The 16,677-nt window shown below is 44.0% G+C and overlaps 1 protein-coding gene across 3 annotated transcripts in view; it reads left to right on the top strand.

Moving 5' to 3' along the window:
* Window positions 1-16,677, top strand: part of Wdfy1 (WD repeat and FYVE domain containing 1) — a 55,089-nt gene that overhangs the window by 34,587 nt on the left and 3,825 nt on the right. For all 3 annotated transcript variants that reach the window (XM_059278853.1, XM_059278850.1, XM_059278852.1), the window contains exons 4-11: window positions 1,021-1,075; window positions 3,530-3,680; window positions 5,313-5,425; window positions 7,739-7,865; window positions 8,884-8,989; window positions 13,419-13,520; window positions 14,900-15,030; window positions 16,417-16,525. In XM_059278853.1, the coding sequence (XP_059134836.1) occupies window positions 1,021-1,075; window positions 3,530-3,680; window positions 5,313-5,425; window positions 7,739-7,865; window positions 8,884-8,989; window positions 13,419-13,520; window positions 14,900-15,030; window positions 16,417-16,525 (894 nt within the window). The remainder of the gene's footprint in view (window positions 1-1,020; window positions 1,076-3,529; window positions 3,681-5,312; window positions 5,426-7,738; window positions 7,866-8,883; window positions 8,990-13,418; window positions 13,521-14,899; window positions 15,031-16,416; window positions 16,526-16,677) is intronic.

The raw sequence follows: 16,677 nt of genomic DNA on the forward strand, positions 1-16,677 counted from the left end.
CAAAGACTTTGTAGGAATATCATGATGATGCACACACTCATGTGAGATAAACCCTCAAGTGTAAGCTGCAAGCTTCTTCTCCGGGTGGCAGTGTGCGCACTCGGGGATTCATCTTCTCTGACTTTTGGTCGAAGAGGCTGTAGTTACAACACATAAAAGCGGTGGCTCCAGCAGGAAGGGATAGTGCAAATCAAATTCAGCAGGAGTCAGCAGTTGACCTCTGGGTTGGCCACCTTGTCTAGAGTGTCATTTACAGTGCCGATGAACTTTGGTACTCAACAAAGCCAGATGGAGGACAGGAAGTCTGTATTCTTTTATGTGTGTTTTTCTCACTCTAAATCAGTCTGCAGTTTATGATGTCTACATTACATAGCACCTTAACAATTTAACACTGATCAGTAGGATTCCTAATTAGTGCATATTCTTTTGACTTTTATTGATTCTTTTCATTATAAAAATGCATACTTTTTTCTCTCCTAATTATTTGGAAAATACAAGAATATCAAAAGACCCTCTACGATCTCTAAAATTTGTGTTTTAGAGGATATGTTTATGCACACAACATGCATATTTTCCTTATTAAATGGCTGAGCCATCCCCGTGTCCTTCCTGTAAGTCATCAACAGTGTTGACAACAGGTCTTTAACATTTGCTCCTTACGTGTCGTCTTGAGGGGTTCATTAATTTAAGTTTGCAGAGCCAAAGGAGCACAATTAACAAAGTGTTGCAGTTAGAGCGAGGCTGACTTATGGAGAAAGCATCGGACTCAAGCGCTGAGTTAGTGAGCAGCAGTTTCTTTGTAGGATTCCAGCTTATCAATTCCTCCTTAAAGGAAGTGATGGCCCAAGGACATGTTAGCTGGGAGGAGCGGTTCGAATCCCCTCTGTAGCTCACCTTGAGTGCCATGCCTCGTGTCAAGCATTTTTTGGACTTTGATTCAAGTTTGGATTCTCTTTCAAGTTGAGCTCCTGTTGTTTGAAGAACTGTAACTGTCTGTTTATTGCATATGCTTGCTTTTAGGAATTTCACGTTTCTGAAGATTTTAATAAAATGAATTTTATCAAGACCTATCCAGGTAATAACACACACTCTTGCATGTGTACACATTTAGACACACACACATTGAAGGTAGGTTTCCATGTTAGCATTTCCATTGTTTTGTACCAGTTATATGAGAGAATATTAAGTTATTTATCCTCCTTTCCTGCTTCTTGCACTGACATTTTTGTATATTGTGTAAGTGTACAAGATTTAACTTCACCATTCTTCTGTTATTGGAAGAAGATGTGCGCTGCTTCCAGTTTTTTATTAACATACAGTACAATATACATGCCTGAATTTGAGTGTACATGCACATGTCTGTAGGTGTAACCCATAGTTACATGTATAACTGTGTCTGTTCTTGGCTCTAGATGTGACACTGACTCTAGATGTTTAATTTTGATGACTTCTACTTAAGAGAAATTCCTATAAGAGGAATAGCCAGGCCATACACTAAAAAGTTACTTAAGTGCTAGAGATCTATTTTTGCAAACTGCTTCCCAAACAAAAATGCAACTCCTTGCAACTTCATGACCAGTGAGCGAGTGAGGTGCCTGCCATCTTACTGGCTCTTCCTAACATTGCTGCCTTATTATTTGGTTCCAGATTGATAGAAGAGTTCACAATTTTAAAATGACTTCAGCTTTATTTAGCGTTGGTCATTTGTCTTCTCTGAATGTCCATTGTGATTTGTGTCTGTATTCCCAGGGAGTTGCAGTGTGTTGTAACTGAGTTAAAAGGTGTGCTTTGGAACATCTATGAAATACAACTTTTAAGAAATTTGTATTTAAGTTTTCAGAGTTCTCTATGGGATATATATATATCTATAGATATATAGATATATATCTATATATATATACACAGCATAATTCTGTAGTGCTTTCTAGAGTTTGCATTTCATTGGTGACCTTTGACATGTGGAAAACCATATGGAAGACTGAATAGAGTTTGCCACAATTTTAATTTTACCGCATGGAAGATTTTAGAAATGGTGGGTGAAGCAGGATAAGCCTTAACAGGATTCACTATCCTTTCCTAAAAGAAAATTTTGAAAAACTACAATAGCAAAAAGGATCTAAGCCTCCAAATAAGATGGCTGTTCCTGAGAAAATCAACTGACTGCCATTCTGAGGCCTTTACCATGAGCTGGGATAAGTCTTACTTTAGTTTGACAACCATAGGTTCAGGGGGAAAAGTGTTTGGAGTCAGACAGAACAAATTTATCTTTTAATTTTAACATGTATTCTATGAATAACAACCATGTCCCTCAGTTTTTGTATCTGAAATTGATATGCACCCTGTGTTTGTGGAAATTAGAAATACCATCAAAGCAGAAAAACATGAAACGAAAAACCCATTCAGCCCCACAGCAGTCACTCAGTCACCATCTGGGATTCGGGTTGCTTGATCCTATGGCTGAGAGCTGTGGGAGCACCCTTGAAGTTTCGGGGCTTTCAGGGGGCATGTAATTTTTAGCATGGCCTCCTCGAAATCTGTGCGTATGACAGTCCCACTGACACTCTGGGCCCCTCGGTTCTTCTGAGCAGCTCACACAGCTGAGAGCAAAGGCAGCGTTTTCTCTGTCTGCCCTTTGACCTTATTGAGCATTTACTAGATACCTACTGTGTGCAGTCTCGTGCCTCATAAGGCGGAGTCATGCCACTGCCTTGTGTACCCAATCAACCTGAAACATTGCAGAGGTTAAGTGATAGCAAAACTCCCTCCTTTCTCAGCTACTAATTCAGAGGGCTCGACAGATGTCTTTATAAATAATAATAAAAAATACACACAGAACTATTCCATAAAAGGCTTCTTTTTAAACTTCACAAAATTGCATTTGTTCTTATATGCAATGCTAGTATTATAAAAAGAATCCTATTAATAATGATTTATTTTAAAATGGGTATATCTTCTATTAGATAAGTGCAAAAAGATATTGGCCAGGTGTATTGGTGACTTTTCTGGTTGTTCTGACCAAAGACCTAACAAAAAGCAGAAAAAAGGGTTTAGGTTGTCTTAAAGTTTGGGGGTCCATCGTCTATCATGGCAGGAAAGGCATGAGCCATGATGAGCTAATCAGCAGTTAAAAAACACCTTTGCTCTCTTGAGAAAAATCTGCCACTGTCCATGTAGATAGCATATTAAGGTCTTCAAGAGCAAAAATAAAAATGTTCCTTTGAACACAGTCAGACAGACAGATAATAAAAAAAAAAAAAAACCTTGTTTGTTGTTATTGGAATCCTTCTTGAGCATGGCTCTTTAGTGTTTCCTGGCTTCTGACAGCCTTCCATGTGTGGTGGCCCAGGGCTTTGGAGAGAGCCCATGCCAGAGCATGGTGGGGATAGAGAGAAGCAGATTGTCTGGAGTCTACTGGGATCCTGACTACACACTGTGGAAGCTGAGCCTCAGCTCTAGCCCAGTGTGGGGAGGTGTTTCTGAAGACAGCCTCTGTCCTGGAGGGCACTGACCCTCTGTTTGTCTCCTGCAGCCCATCAGAACCGAGTGTCTGCTATCATGTTCAGCTTGCCAGCCGAGTGGGTGATCAGCACAGGCCATGACAAGTGTGTGAGCTGGATGTGCACACGCAGTGGGAACATGCTTGGCCGCCACTTTTTTGCATCCTGGGCTTCCTGCTTGCAGTATCCTTCAGAGTACCGAACCCCTTCTTCCAGCCACCTCACACCTCACTGTTGAATTTGAAATTGAATTATTAGTTATTCTGAAGGTAGAATGATTCCTGTGGATTTAACCTAGAATCCAAGAATTTCCGTGTCTGCTTTTCTTTTGTATAAAGCATATCTGTTAAAAATAATGACATAAATATGTTCTCTGTGGGAGATGTATTTTTTTATACAAAGTTGTAGAGCCCTGCTAATGCAAGTCCTACCTTTCATTCCAAAATGGAAAACTTCACCTTGCCCTGGGCTTTATACATGGGCTGCCAGGAGCTTTATACAAAACTTCACTTAATGCTTTTTTTTTTAATGAACATGAAAAGGGCTTTGATTCTTAGAGTACTGTCACGGTGCCTCGGGTTCCCCAGATGCTAGCAATCCCTGCTTTAGCTTTCCAGCCATACGAGATTGGTTTACACACACTCACCTCTGCTTCAAGTGACTTCTGCGTGCTGTGTGCACCACTGACAACATGATGGAGACCGTAAGCACAGACATCACCCTATGACAGTTCATGATAACATGCTGAACATGCTGCACCTCTCTCTCTCTCTCTCTCTCTCTCTCTCTCTCTCACACACACACACACACACACACACACGTCAAATTGCTTTTCTTAATTTTTGTTACAAATGAATGCATAACATGAGCTACTTAAAATGAACCTTTGACATATACAGTTATAGTTACATACACACACACACACACACACACACACACACACACAGAGTTAAGGCTCCAACAAGGGAGAAGTGCTCATATATTATATCATATATTATATTCTGAGTGAGCTTTCCTGTCGTGGATAAGAGCTGTCACGATGACCTTGCAGAACAAAGTCACAGCCGTGGCCTGGCTTGTAGTTCTCCCGACCGTGTGTTCTGGACTGTTCGTAGTCACTCTGTGGACAATGCTGGTTTTCTACAAATGTCCGTGGTTACAGAGTGAGAGAGGAATGAGTTGTTACTGGTAGTTAATATGCTTTAATCTGACTACCACCACAGATAGCTGATGTCTAGATTATGGAACTACCCTCTGTAAGTTAAAAGTAAGCCATGGTCTTCATTTAAAGCTACATTATCTAGGCAAAAAGGAAGATGAGTCCATGTCCTGTGCTTGGCTGTCAGTATGACATCCTTTTCAGAGACACTTCATAAGATGACATCCTTTTGCTTTGTGTGTGTGTGTGTGTGTGTGTGTGTGTGTGTGTGTGTGTGTGTGTGTGTATGTTTGCTGTTCTCACTGTTGAGCAACTTTATTCTTTAATGTTTTGTTACAACTTGATTGTAACTGCCTATCTGTCATCTCCCCCCAGCTCTCATGTTTTTTATCACCGGTTCCTATGCTGTCGCCCTCACTACAGTAACTGTTGGCTGGATACTATTTCCTTACGAATCTGGCTGCTTTAGTTTCTCTTCCAGGATGTACCTGTCACTTCCTGCCATTTGCTCATTCATTGCCTTTCACGTCATGATTGAGGTTTGTGGTCACTCTCCTGGAATACCTGAGTTCCGTGTTAAGCCTTTGTCTATGGCTGGTATTGCTTGCTTCGTGGGTGTGTGATGAGTGTGTTACCAGTCCTTGACTGCTTCTCAGATATGATCTGGATACTCAGCATGCCTTCGTTGGCGATTACTCGGGACAGATCACCCTGCTGAAGCTGGAGCAGAGCACCTGTTCAGTTATCACGACCCTCAAGGGACATGAAGGTAGGCTGTGGTTGTAAGTTTCTCACCTATGTTAGGCATCCAAAGTTAGTCTTCAGCACTGTGGTTTTGGGGAGTGGTCCCCTCCTTGTGACCAACCAGCTTTCAGTTTGATGGGATGGAAAAGAAGACTGTCAGTCAGATGTCACCTTCAGTTTCACACATCAGAAGTCCTATCTGAATTGCTCAAAGGGATGCTTTATGTGGCTTAACCTTATCTGCTTATTGATTGATTGATGGTTTTTGAAGTGGGTCTGATGCTAACCCTGGCTATCCTGAAACTTAGCATGCAGCTCAGGCTGGCCTCAGCCCACAGTGATCCTCTTCCATCAGCCTACTAAGTGTGGGGATTATAGTTGTGAGCCACCATGCCTAACAAGCTTTTACAATCATTGTTTCCGTAAGAACTTCTCAGGGGCAGGGTGCAGTACTGGTTTTGAAACCAGGGCCGGTACATGCCAAGCAAGAACTCTACCACTGACCTACATCTCCATCCTTAGACCATTTCTTTTAAACAGATCTTTGGAAGAATTCCCACTACTGTTATTTTTATTTCGTTAGTTTCTAGAGCAGTACAATTAGAGAAATTATGGGCTGGTCAGCCTTATACTTGGTCACTGTGCACTGGGTAATGACTTGGGAGAGTGAAGCATTAGACAAAACTCCTTGTTTCTGTAGTGCAGTGTGGTGTGGGGCTCAGTGGAGGAAAGTAAAATTCTGTTGGCTGAACTGGGCAAACGTTTTCTGTGCATGTGAATGATAAGTTAATTTCATTGACTACTGAGCTGAAATGTAATGTTTTTGTACAGATGGTTGGATCCCATTTCAGTGTGAGTCACAGACTGGAACTTTGAGGTCTCTAGTTTAGACTAAAGAATTGAAAGTTTGTTGAGAGGATCAATAGTGTGTTTATTTAAGATGGTACTTAGGCTTTCGAGTGCAACATGTTGGACTCATCAGACACTGTCCAGCTAAGTTGTTTAGATGAAATAGACTATCCAAGGTCAGGGACTCTGGGGGAAAGCTGTTGCAGAGAAGCAAGACTCCTGGTGAAGCTGCATCTTCTGAGGACAGAATGGGCCCAGAGGCTGCTTAGTGACTTTCCTATGTCAGACCGTGTTTACTTGTGGTTTAGGCCACTAGCTGACACATGAGGGTCACAGGACTCAACACAATTCATGAAAAAGAAAGGGGGGGGGTCCCGAAGCTCATTTTGCCAGTGCTTTTTGGTTTGGTTTTCACTTTATTTTGTTTTGAGAAGGTTTGTGTGGGAAACTGACTCATCTTACTTGCTTGTGAAGGTGACCTCATTAGTTTCTGTATACCTCCAGGAGAATTGTTAGTGTGTGTTCTGTGTCACTGGTTCAGTAGTAATGGTGGAAGACAAATCTCTAGAAACACAAGATTCCCCCAAGGGCATCCAATTTGATAGGCTAGCTAGTACAAGAGTGTGAAACGTAAGGTTTGGATTTTTTTTTTAAGCTGAATTTCTTTGATATATTTATTTCATATACCTGCACCAATTTTTTTTTCTTGAGGCATTAATTTAATTTCCATAGATAAAAGCATCCTAGGGTAAATGTCTATAAAGTCTCATGGGTCTGGAATAACCTAGATCTGCATCTTATATAAAACACCCACAGTAAACTACAGGTGTTTTTCTTGACATATTGGTGGGATTTTTTTTCTCTTGAGAAGTTTTCTGATGTTTTATTTTTAACTACTTTATAAATTACTGGTGTAGAACAAAGAAAAACTTTTTTTCCCCATGAACCATTCGGTTTATTGGGGCTGCTCACAGGAATATGGATAAGGGGTTGCTTACAGGAACAGGGATAACTCAAAGGCAGCTGCATCACTGAAAGTCCACCATAGCATAGGTCATGACTCATGACAGCTAGAACCTAAAAGGAAGGCTCAGTAAGATGCAGGAAGTAAACAACTCACAAGTCTCAGGAAGTCCCTGAGAGTTAACAGATGGCACAGAACCCTTTCCCCACTCACCAAGGATATATAAGCAGTAAGGATGGCTAAGAAGAGACTCTGCAACCTTTTGAGCTGCCTACAAGGAAAAACTTTTAAACCCTTTGTATTCAAAGCTATGTGGCTCACAGTCAGAAATCCTCATCTTCCAAGTTTGGATGATGGATTTGAAGTGGTTTCTCCATGACTCATGAGAGTTATGGTGGTTTGAATGGCCCTTTGCATGACAAAGGTAGATGTTGTACTCAAAGGCCCAGCTGATAGTTGGGTTTTCCACTGCCGCACGTGTGTCCTGATGCTGAGTTCTGTTTGACCCCTCTCTCACATGCCTAGGTAGTATCGCCTGCCTTTGGTGGGACCCCCTCCAACGGTTACTCTTCTCAGGAGCATCGGACAACAGCATCATCATGTGGGACATCGGTGGAAGGAAAGGCCGGACACTTCTCCTTCAGGGCCACCAGTATGTGACCATTTGGGGTTGGGACCGTGAGTCAGGAGGGGAGGGCACTGGTATTCTGGACTATCTTCATTTTAACTGCTTCTGTCAATCCTATGTAAAAAGAAGAAAATGGAGTGTGAGGTGTTCTTCCTCATTAGTCTAAAGAAGTCACCACTCTTTTCTCCCAAGGAATGGCCCTGGTGAAATACCTACTTAAAGCACCATGGGTCGGAGACTGGAGGCGAGAACTTTGACCATGGCAGATTGTGTGTGTTAAAGTGCCGGGCTACTCCCGAGCTGGGGGCATAAGCATTCTATTAAACTGTAAAATACATTTCATTAAAAAGGGACATGTGCATCGGTAGCTAAGTCACTTAAGCTCTGACATTGTAATACTTAGGGCTTGTCCTACAGCCTGTGAAAAGGAGCACCTCCTTCACTCCTTCACCATGTTTTCCTTTCTTCCTTGTTGCTGGTCAGGCCATAGCTGTTGACTGTAATTACAGTCAAGTTGAAATTTAGCCAGGAAAAAGTTAGGTGCAAAAGTTACCAGGTCAGGAGATTGTTTGCCTGACATCGAGGTCCGAGAGCCTTTGGGAAAAGGGCAGAGTTCTACCCGGGTGTGCATGTGAGTCACCTGTGGCTGCGTGTGCAGGTGGCTGATCATGGCCCTGGTGATCTGACTACTTTTCCATATGAACTGCTTGCCAGTAAGAGTTACATTCTGTTTTGTCTTTTGAACAAGTAAATACATTGTGTGAACGAGAGATTATGGTGCTGGATGGACACAGACGTCTGTAGTTCTTAGCCCTCTCCAACTTGCAGTTTAAATGGCAGGTTCAAAAGGAGTAGCGTTTATTTTGCAGAGAATATGATCTGGGTAATGTTAAGGCATGCTGGGTGAAGTCTGTCATACAGTCCTTGTTACCACATCAAATAATAAAGTAGTCCCTGGGAACAGAAAGAGGCTAGAGTGCTGCGTTCCAGTGAGGGTTCTGGGTTTTCCTGTGTTGACGTGTGACTTGTGTGCCGTTTGCAGTGACAGGGTGCAGTCCCTCTGCTACCTGCAGCTCACGAGGCAGCTTGTCTCCTGCTCCTCGGACGGTGGGATTGCGGTGTGGAACATGGATGTTAGCCGAGAAGAGGTAAGAAGCAAGAACATGGCAGGCGGGTCAGAGGAGAGCCTTCTCTGGCTTCTCAGTCTGCCACCTTGCAGGTTGGAAGTTGTGTAAACAATCCCGCCTCTCTCACTGCTCCACCTATGGATTATTGTCTAACGAAGTTCTTTCCAATTCTTAACATTAACTTACTTTATTGGTGTGTGAGTGTGTGTGTGTGTGTGTAAGTATGATGTGTATGTATCGTATGCATATACATATATATATGTATGTATATGCATGGGTGCAGGTCTCACATGCATGTGAAGGCCAGAGGTCAAAGTTGGCTGTCTTCCCCTCTTACTCTCCATCTTAGTATTGGAGACACCAAGGCTGGTGCTCACTGATTGGACGAGCCTGGCTGGCCAGCAGACCCCAGGGATCCCCTTTTTCCGCCTCTCCAAACCTCTCTGGTGTGCTGTAACCGGCACCGGGTGAGACTTTCTGGCATTGGTGAGCAGTGCAAACAGATGGGCAGCATTGAGGTTGAATATCAGCTTGGACGCTTTGCAACCAGCAGCCTTCTAGCTCACCCAGGGATCTGGACCCATGCAGGCCTTCTGAAGCATTCACGTGGCTCCGTAGCGTTTCAGTTTGGAAGCCCTGAGAAGGATGTCGCAGGACATAGCTAGGGAGTGTCATGGAGAAACTGTACCTCTGTTCTCTGCTTTTATTTTGTCCTGCGCTTCTTCCACTGGATCTATGCTGATAACAGATTTCTTTTTAGGCAACTTGATGTTTAAATTTCATTGAGCCACTAAGTAGGTGTGAGACCTTGTTTAGGTAAGTGTTTTAGTCTCTGGGTGTCTGTTTTCTCCTCTCCAAAGTGAAATCATTTCCTGAGATGATGTCTAAGGCCTCCTCCCTTTCTTTAGCATCTGTCACTGTCTGCTCCGTCTCCCTGCCATACTTTTATTTTAAGACACACTGCAGGGACTGTGCTTGACCTTGTCATCGTGTGGTTCTTCAGTTAATCACCCCATGCAAATTTCTGAAAATAGATTCTGGTGGAGGGATGTGTCTGTCCGTAGGCTTTTTATAGCTGTCATCGGATGGTTTCCAGGCAGGATTTCCTGCTCATCTCTGCTAGGACCAGGGCGGTCCTTCTTTGCTCAGTGCTATCCGTGGCTTGTGATGTTGATGGCAAAAGCAGATTCTGAAGAAGGACGATGGATGGTAAAGTCAGTTCCACTTGAGAAGCATTCATTAAGCTCTTACAGAGTGGCCACACAGTCTGTCAACTTAGGGGAAACGCGTGGTAGATGTTGTTTGGGTGTTGCGTGGTTTTTAAATTGTGTGTGTGTGTGCTTCTGCCCTGCACTCTCCCCTTTGCTTTATCCCTTTGAGACAGATCTCTCACTGAACCTGGAGGTCCTGGTTTTTGTCTAGGCTGGCTGACCAGCAAATCCCAGCCATCCTGTCTCTTTGTTGACCACCCCCCGCTGGAGTTACAGATGTGTAACTCTCTGTAGCGTTTATGAGAATTCTGGGGTTCTGAATTCAGGTCCTCATGCTTGTACAGCAAGGCTCTTACCCAGCAAGCCATCTCCCGTGTCCTGGTGAATTTTTTTTGATACTGCATTGTAACGGGTATTGTCTTACGTGATGTCACACGTGTTCCCAATACTGTCCTGTAGGTCACTGTGCAGTTCAGGGTGCTCTGTGTGCCATTGCAGTGGGGGCCGCGTCAATCCAGAGTCCCCTGTAAGCTTCTATGCATGGCTCTGCTCTGTGTGGTTCTCATTGAATAGACCTTAGTCTTTAGTGTGCCCCATAAGTACTAATCAGGGGCTTCAGTCTGTAGGAAGCAGTAGTGACAGACTCGTTTTCAGCTTCTCACCCACAAGAAACTTGTGGCTAAGTTGAAGAAAACAGACTGCCCCATGACTGATAATATGTGGTACCTAACACAGAGGCGTGCTAATTGCTAGGTTTCCTGGCAGCCTTGTGTGGCAAGCCAAACAGGAAACTCTGGTTGCATGACTGCCATTTAACTTCTGGTTTTGCACACTCTGAAAATCTTTTGGTAAGGCTTGGAGTGGTGTACCGTACAACATACTTAGCGCCAGCTCCGTGTAGCTGCGTGATAATGCTTTCCGTGCACGGTCTATTAAGACTCTGCTCCGTGTTCCTCAGCCGCTACTGTATGCACGAAGAACGGCTGGTGTGCTGTTGTGTCTCCCAGGTTCTCGATCCGTTGTTTCCCAGTCTTATCCTGAGAGAACAGAGATGTGAGAGGGAGGGTGTGTTTCCTGTATCCCCAGGGACGACTGTTGGGATTCTCTCACGGGTTTAACCACTCCGATTTCAACACCTTTGTTTTCCTTTATGCATTCCTTCAGAAAATGCAGTCTGAAAGTGGGAGCAGCACCCTTCCTTCAAATGACATAATGTGAACTGCAATTGTACATGTGGGAAAAGAAAATGATAGGCCTGTCTGTCAAGGTGCTTCCTGTGTGGCAGAGATGACTTCCTGTTAGTCATCTCTGGAAGAGAGGGGAAAGCAAATGATACCAAAAGAGGCATTATTTTTGGTAGCCACTAAGTTTTTCTAGCTAAGGAAATGCAGTGCAAAGGTGAGCAGCCTGCTGTCTGTGAGGTCTGACCCTGTCAGGGATCTGGACAGTGTCCAGGTCTTCCTTAGCCAGGATCCAGAGGGAAAAGCACGGTTCTCCAGTCCACACCGCTCACCTGGAGTATCTCTGGAAGTTAGTCACCTGTCCATACCGACAGGACTGTTCCTAGCCCCTCATGGCTATTAGCTCTCCGTGGCTATCAGCCCCTCCCAGAATAGAGCACATTTGTTTCCCTGCCAGATTGTAATCAGGGATGTTCCTTTTTGGAAGCATGAAGTATGAATGGACAAGTAACTAGTTATGGAGACTGTTTAAGCAGGCAGACTTCAGGATGTGTAATACTGTATGTATCAATACAGCATCAGTGAGTTAGCAGTGGCCGTAATAAAGTGGGATTATCCTTGCATTCTCTTTGTTCAGATTAGACAGGTGGAACAGGATGTAGAAAGGAGATAGAAAGTCATAGTGCTTAGCTGATATCCTCTTTTTTGAGCTGAGGATGTTGCTGAATGGTAGAGCATTTGCCTAGTGTGGGTGCCTAGGCCCCGGCTCCCCACCACTCTCTTTGTGCTCTTTCTTAAGCCAAGGTCTCGTGTAACCCACCAGCCTGGGAGTCTGTGTAGCCTGAGCATGACCTTGACCTCCAGGTCTCCCTCGGCTTCACTGCCTGAGCACTGGGATATAGGCGTGCACCACCACATCCAACTTGTTCAGTGCTGGGTATCAAACCCAGGGCGCCTCCATCCTGGGCAAGTACTCAACAGTTGAGCTTTGTCCCTGGCTCTTTGCTCGTTTTCGCTCTTCTCGGTGCAAATAACCCTTTTTCTCCTTAGACAGCACTCACAAAGCCAAGTGGCTCATAACAGCTTAGGGTTTAATGCTGACTTCTGAGTATTAACAAAATAAAGTTACAGATTTCTTTATTAAAACTTGTTCCAAAAACACGTGTCTATTTCTGCACTGATTATAGTTTGCTATCTCAAGGTATAAAAAAAACCATTTTTTTCTTCTCTTGTTCTCTTCTGCCCTCTAGTTCAACAAAGTAATGCTCAGTCTCAGTCCGTGGCTCTCCAAGGCCAGAGCTTAGCTGTCATCCTCCAGAACTGGGTTTTGAGACCCCTCACAAAACAGCCTTGAGAAGGGCTGTGTGGCAGGTGGCAGTGTGTGAGAACACCCTCATTGGTCAGTGTCGGGGAAGAGAACACCAGAGTTTGCTGTTCAGTAGAGGGCAGAGGATTCATAGGAGGAGTGGACCTGCTCCTGAGGACTGGGCAGGATGGGCAGGGGTGGTGAGTCTGTCTGGCATGATGCCCACACAGAACAACTAGAAGTTTCTATTTTGTTGGTCTGTCTTACCGTGGCCCTACAAACATTTCCAAGAGGTAGTTCAGGTTGCGCAAGAAATGCATTTTTATTCAAGTAGATAGAGATTTCAGATAACGTTAGCATAAAAAAGAAATATCTAAGACAATCCTTAAAGATTCAAATTATTCTCTTACTTGTAGGTTACAATTTGAACAACCCTATAAGCACTACTAAAATTGTCATGATTTGTCAAAATACTACCATGAGTCAGGTATGATGGTGCACACCTATGATTGTAGGTAGCACTTGAGAGGCTGAGGCAGGAGAATTGTTACAAGTTCCAGGTCAGCCAGACTGTATAGTGAGACAGTCTCCTAAAACCAACCAAACATACAAAAACAACAACAAAAAATCTATACACCATGGTATTGATCATGACAACCTCAGCTAAAATACATTGTGGAATTTAAAAGAAATATTAACTCTAGAAAGTTCTAGAACTCTGAACTAATGTCTGAACTCTGCATTGCCCCTAGGCTCCGCAGTGGTTGGAAAGCGATTCCTGTCAGAAGTGTGAGCAGCCCTTCTTCTGGAATATAAAGCAGATGTGGGACACAAAGACACTAGGGTTGAGACAGGTCAGTAGCTAGTGTTTCCTCATCCTGTAAGGGTTTTGTGTCTCATCATCTGTATCACTAATTTGAATGTTGAGGAATCATACTCTGTTCTTCCAAATGTGGTTAATTCCTCTACTGTTTGATATTGCTGTCTTGTGACTGACAATGGGCGTAGTCTGTCCTGGGGCTGGTGAGAGCTCTTCCATGACTGTTTGTCCTGCATCGGAAAGCTAGGGGGCCTAGAGTCTGCTGTGAAACTGCAGAAATTGCTTGCATTTGGCACTACTTCCTGTCAAAGTCAGCGTTTCATACTAGCCAAGAATAAAATTAGAAAAATGAGGAGATTCAGTGATGCGCCTTAAGCCGTCACTAGCAGGTTAATAACAGCCCTCCCCAGGGTGCTCCGACCCTGTGACTGTTAGTTCATTCCGAGGTGTGCCGGGATAAATAAATACATCTGGAACATTTCTATTAAGGCTTTCTCAAATCTCTCTTAAACTTTTTTAATTGAAGAAACGGGCCCCCAATAGCCTATTTCCGAGCTCCTGGTAGCTTGAGGTGCTCATGTGACTCCTAAGTTCTGCAGTGCCGTGCGTTCCTGCACTGTCTGGCAGGTGGTTGCTCACTCAGGCCAGTATGGATCTGGTCAGCTAAGTGGGAATGCGATAATTTTGTTCACCGTTGGTGGTGAGGGATTAGCCTGGCATTGTAAGTGTTACTACCATGGCTTTCACTCAGAGAACTGCCCCTCAAGGCCCCATCCAGACTGGCAGCCCAGGCTGGGCCTCTTTGATTTCTTATCACCCTGAAACGCTCTGTGGGATGCTTGTGTAGTGGTGAATAGCACATTATAGTTGGTGATGTATTCTTTCTGAAGAAAACTCGGAGGGGTGAATTTTACTCTTATGCGTTAATAATTAATAGGAGAGAGAGAAATGGCCATTAAAGAATCAGTGGTTAAAGTCTGTTACAGTCAGTCAGCAATAATAACTGGAGTGTTTTTGAGTGTTCTGGAGGCTTATTTCCAGAGCCAGACTTTGAAAGGTCAAAAGACCACTATTCCCCTATACAGATTATTTGAAACTTACTTTAATGGAGGAATAGATTTTCTTCCCAGAATCTCCAGCAATTGGGTTCTCAAGTGAACTTGAGTTTGGTGTGAATATTGTTGCTTATTATAGACCAAACACCATGGGACAACAGCCACACTGTTGTCCAGAGAGCAGGGAAGTTGTTTTTGTTGTTGTGGTGGTGGTTTTTGAGACCCTTGCCTGTCGAGCGTATAGAGTGTCAGTTGATGATGCCATGAATGTTGAGGGTCTATCAAGCATCTTCTCCGCGGCCCTCTTTCCCTGCTTTCCCGTGAAGCAAAGCTAACTCCTCTCCCTCCACCCCGGAAGCATCACTGCAGGAAGTGTGGGCAGGCAGTCTGCGGGAAGTGCAGCAGCAAGCGGTCCAGTTACCCAGTCATGGGCTTCGAGTTCCAAGTCCGAGTTTGTGATTCCTGTTACGACTCCATCAAAGACGAAGAGTAAGTGCCCACTGGAATTTGTCTTACTGTGTCCCGCCCCACTCTGTTTGACTGGCATCTGAATGTGGGCAGCCTGAGGAAGGATCTCGATTTCTACCCACGCGCTTGTCTCTTTGGAATGTCATAAACCATTTCCATTTGTTTGTTTTGAATGACATTTGTTTATTCGTGGGTTGGGCATGTGTGTGTCACAGCTTGGGTGTGGAGGTTCAAGGACAGCTGTGGAGTCCCTCTTCCCTAAGAATCAAACTGGTGGGAAAAGTGCCTTAACCTGCTAAGCCACATTTGAAGTTCCTGTCCTACTTTATGACTTTGGGTTGCTACTGTTTATCCCAAGCTGCTCCACTGGCTAGGGCAGGTTTTTGTTTTTGTTTTTAATGATTTATTTATTTAATTTTATGTGCATTGGTGTTTTCCTGCATGCATGTCTGGGGCGGGGGGTGTCATATCTCCTGGAACTGGAGGTATAGACAGTTGTAAGCTGCCATGTGGGTACTGGGAATTGAACCTGGGTCCTCTGGAAGAATAGCCAGTGCTCTTAACTGCTGAGCCATCTCTCTAGTCCCCAGGACAGTTTTTTTGAGTACTGTGAGGCTGGCTAGGAGTAGTCCAGCCGCTGGGGCCCAACTCCCAGGGTTCTGTGCAGAGACATGTTCTTGTGTAAGTGACGGCAGTGATTGGGCTAGCGACCTTTGTCCCCTCATACAAATTTAGTTACTAAGAAGACTACGAAGACCTGTGCTCTTTCTTCAAACTCTCTTAAATAACTTTATCAGACATGCCCTGATGTGGGCAGGTTCTTTAGGAGAATAATCACCATTATCTTTTCTTTCTCCTTAAACCATGGCTGCAGTAGCAGAGGCCTGTGTCCCTGCTCATGGTAGCCAGTGAGCTGATGGGAGGAAGTGGTGCTATTGGCCACAGAGCAGAGTGCTGCTGCATCACGGCTCTTATGGGTGGCAGAGGTTCAGGGGCATTTCTTACTAACAAATTTTGCCCATAGTCTCCTCCAGAACTATTCTTCTCTAGTGTTATAGGCGCATGTTTTGTGTTTATGTGCCAGTCTTTCTAATGAAAACAACCGGTTATTTTTATGCTGAGTAACCCCTTCTCCAGCTCTTTGAGGTCCTGGCATTGGAGCCAAAGACTCTTAATTCTAGGCAAACCCTCTGCCCTTGAGCTATACTCTTAGGCCTTATGAAACCTTTTGTACAGACAGCCTGGTTGTTACCTTTCTGTACTCCTGTAATTATAAAACCATTGCTGTTTTTTAGAAGCTAATGTTAACACCGTTATTGTACGCAAGCCACCTGTATTGCTAAAGGATCCCTTCCCTTTTCCTCTCAACACAGTCAGTACATTTCAATGACACTTTTTCTCTGTTAGTCGGACTTCTCTAGCAACGTTTCATGAAGGGAAACATAACATTTCCCATATGTCCATGGACATTGCAAGGGGACTGATGGTGACCTGTGGGACAGATCGTGTTGTAAAGGTAAGCTGGCCCGTTAGCATCTCACCTGAAGTAGAGCCATCCTCATGCTGTGAGTGGCCTTCAAGACATTTCAGATAACATTGCCATTCACCTTTGCCTTTTAGAATCAACTGACTGCCTGCTCAGAGCCCTGAGTGACTAAGCAGATGTTT

This window comes from Peromyscus eremicus, chromosome 13 (assembly GCF_949786415.1).
Source record: "Peromyscus eremicus chromosome 13, PerEre_H2_v1, whole genome shotgun sequence".
In the NCBI taxonomy this organism is placed as follows: Eukaryota; Metazoa; Chordata; class Mammalia; order Rodentia; family Cricetidae; genus Peromyscus; species Peromyscus eremicus.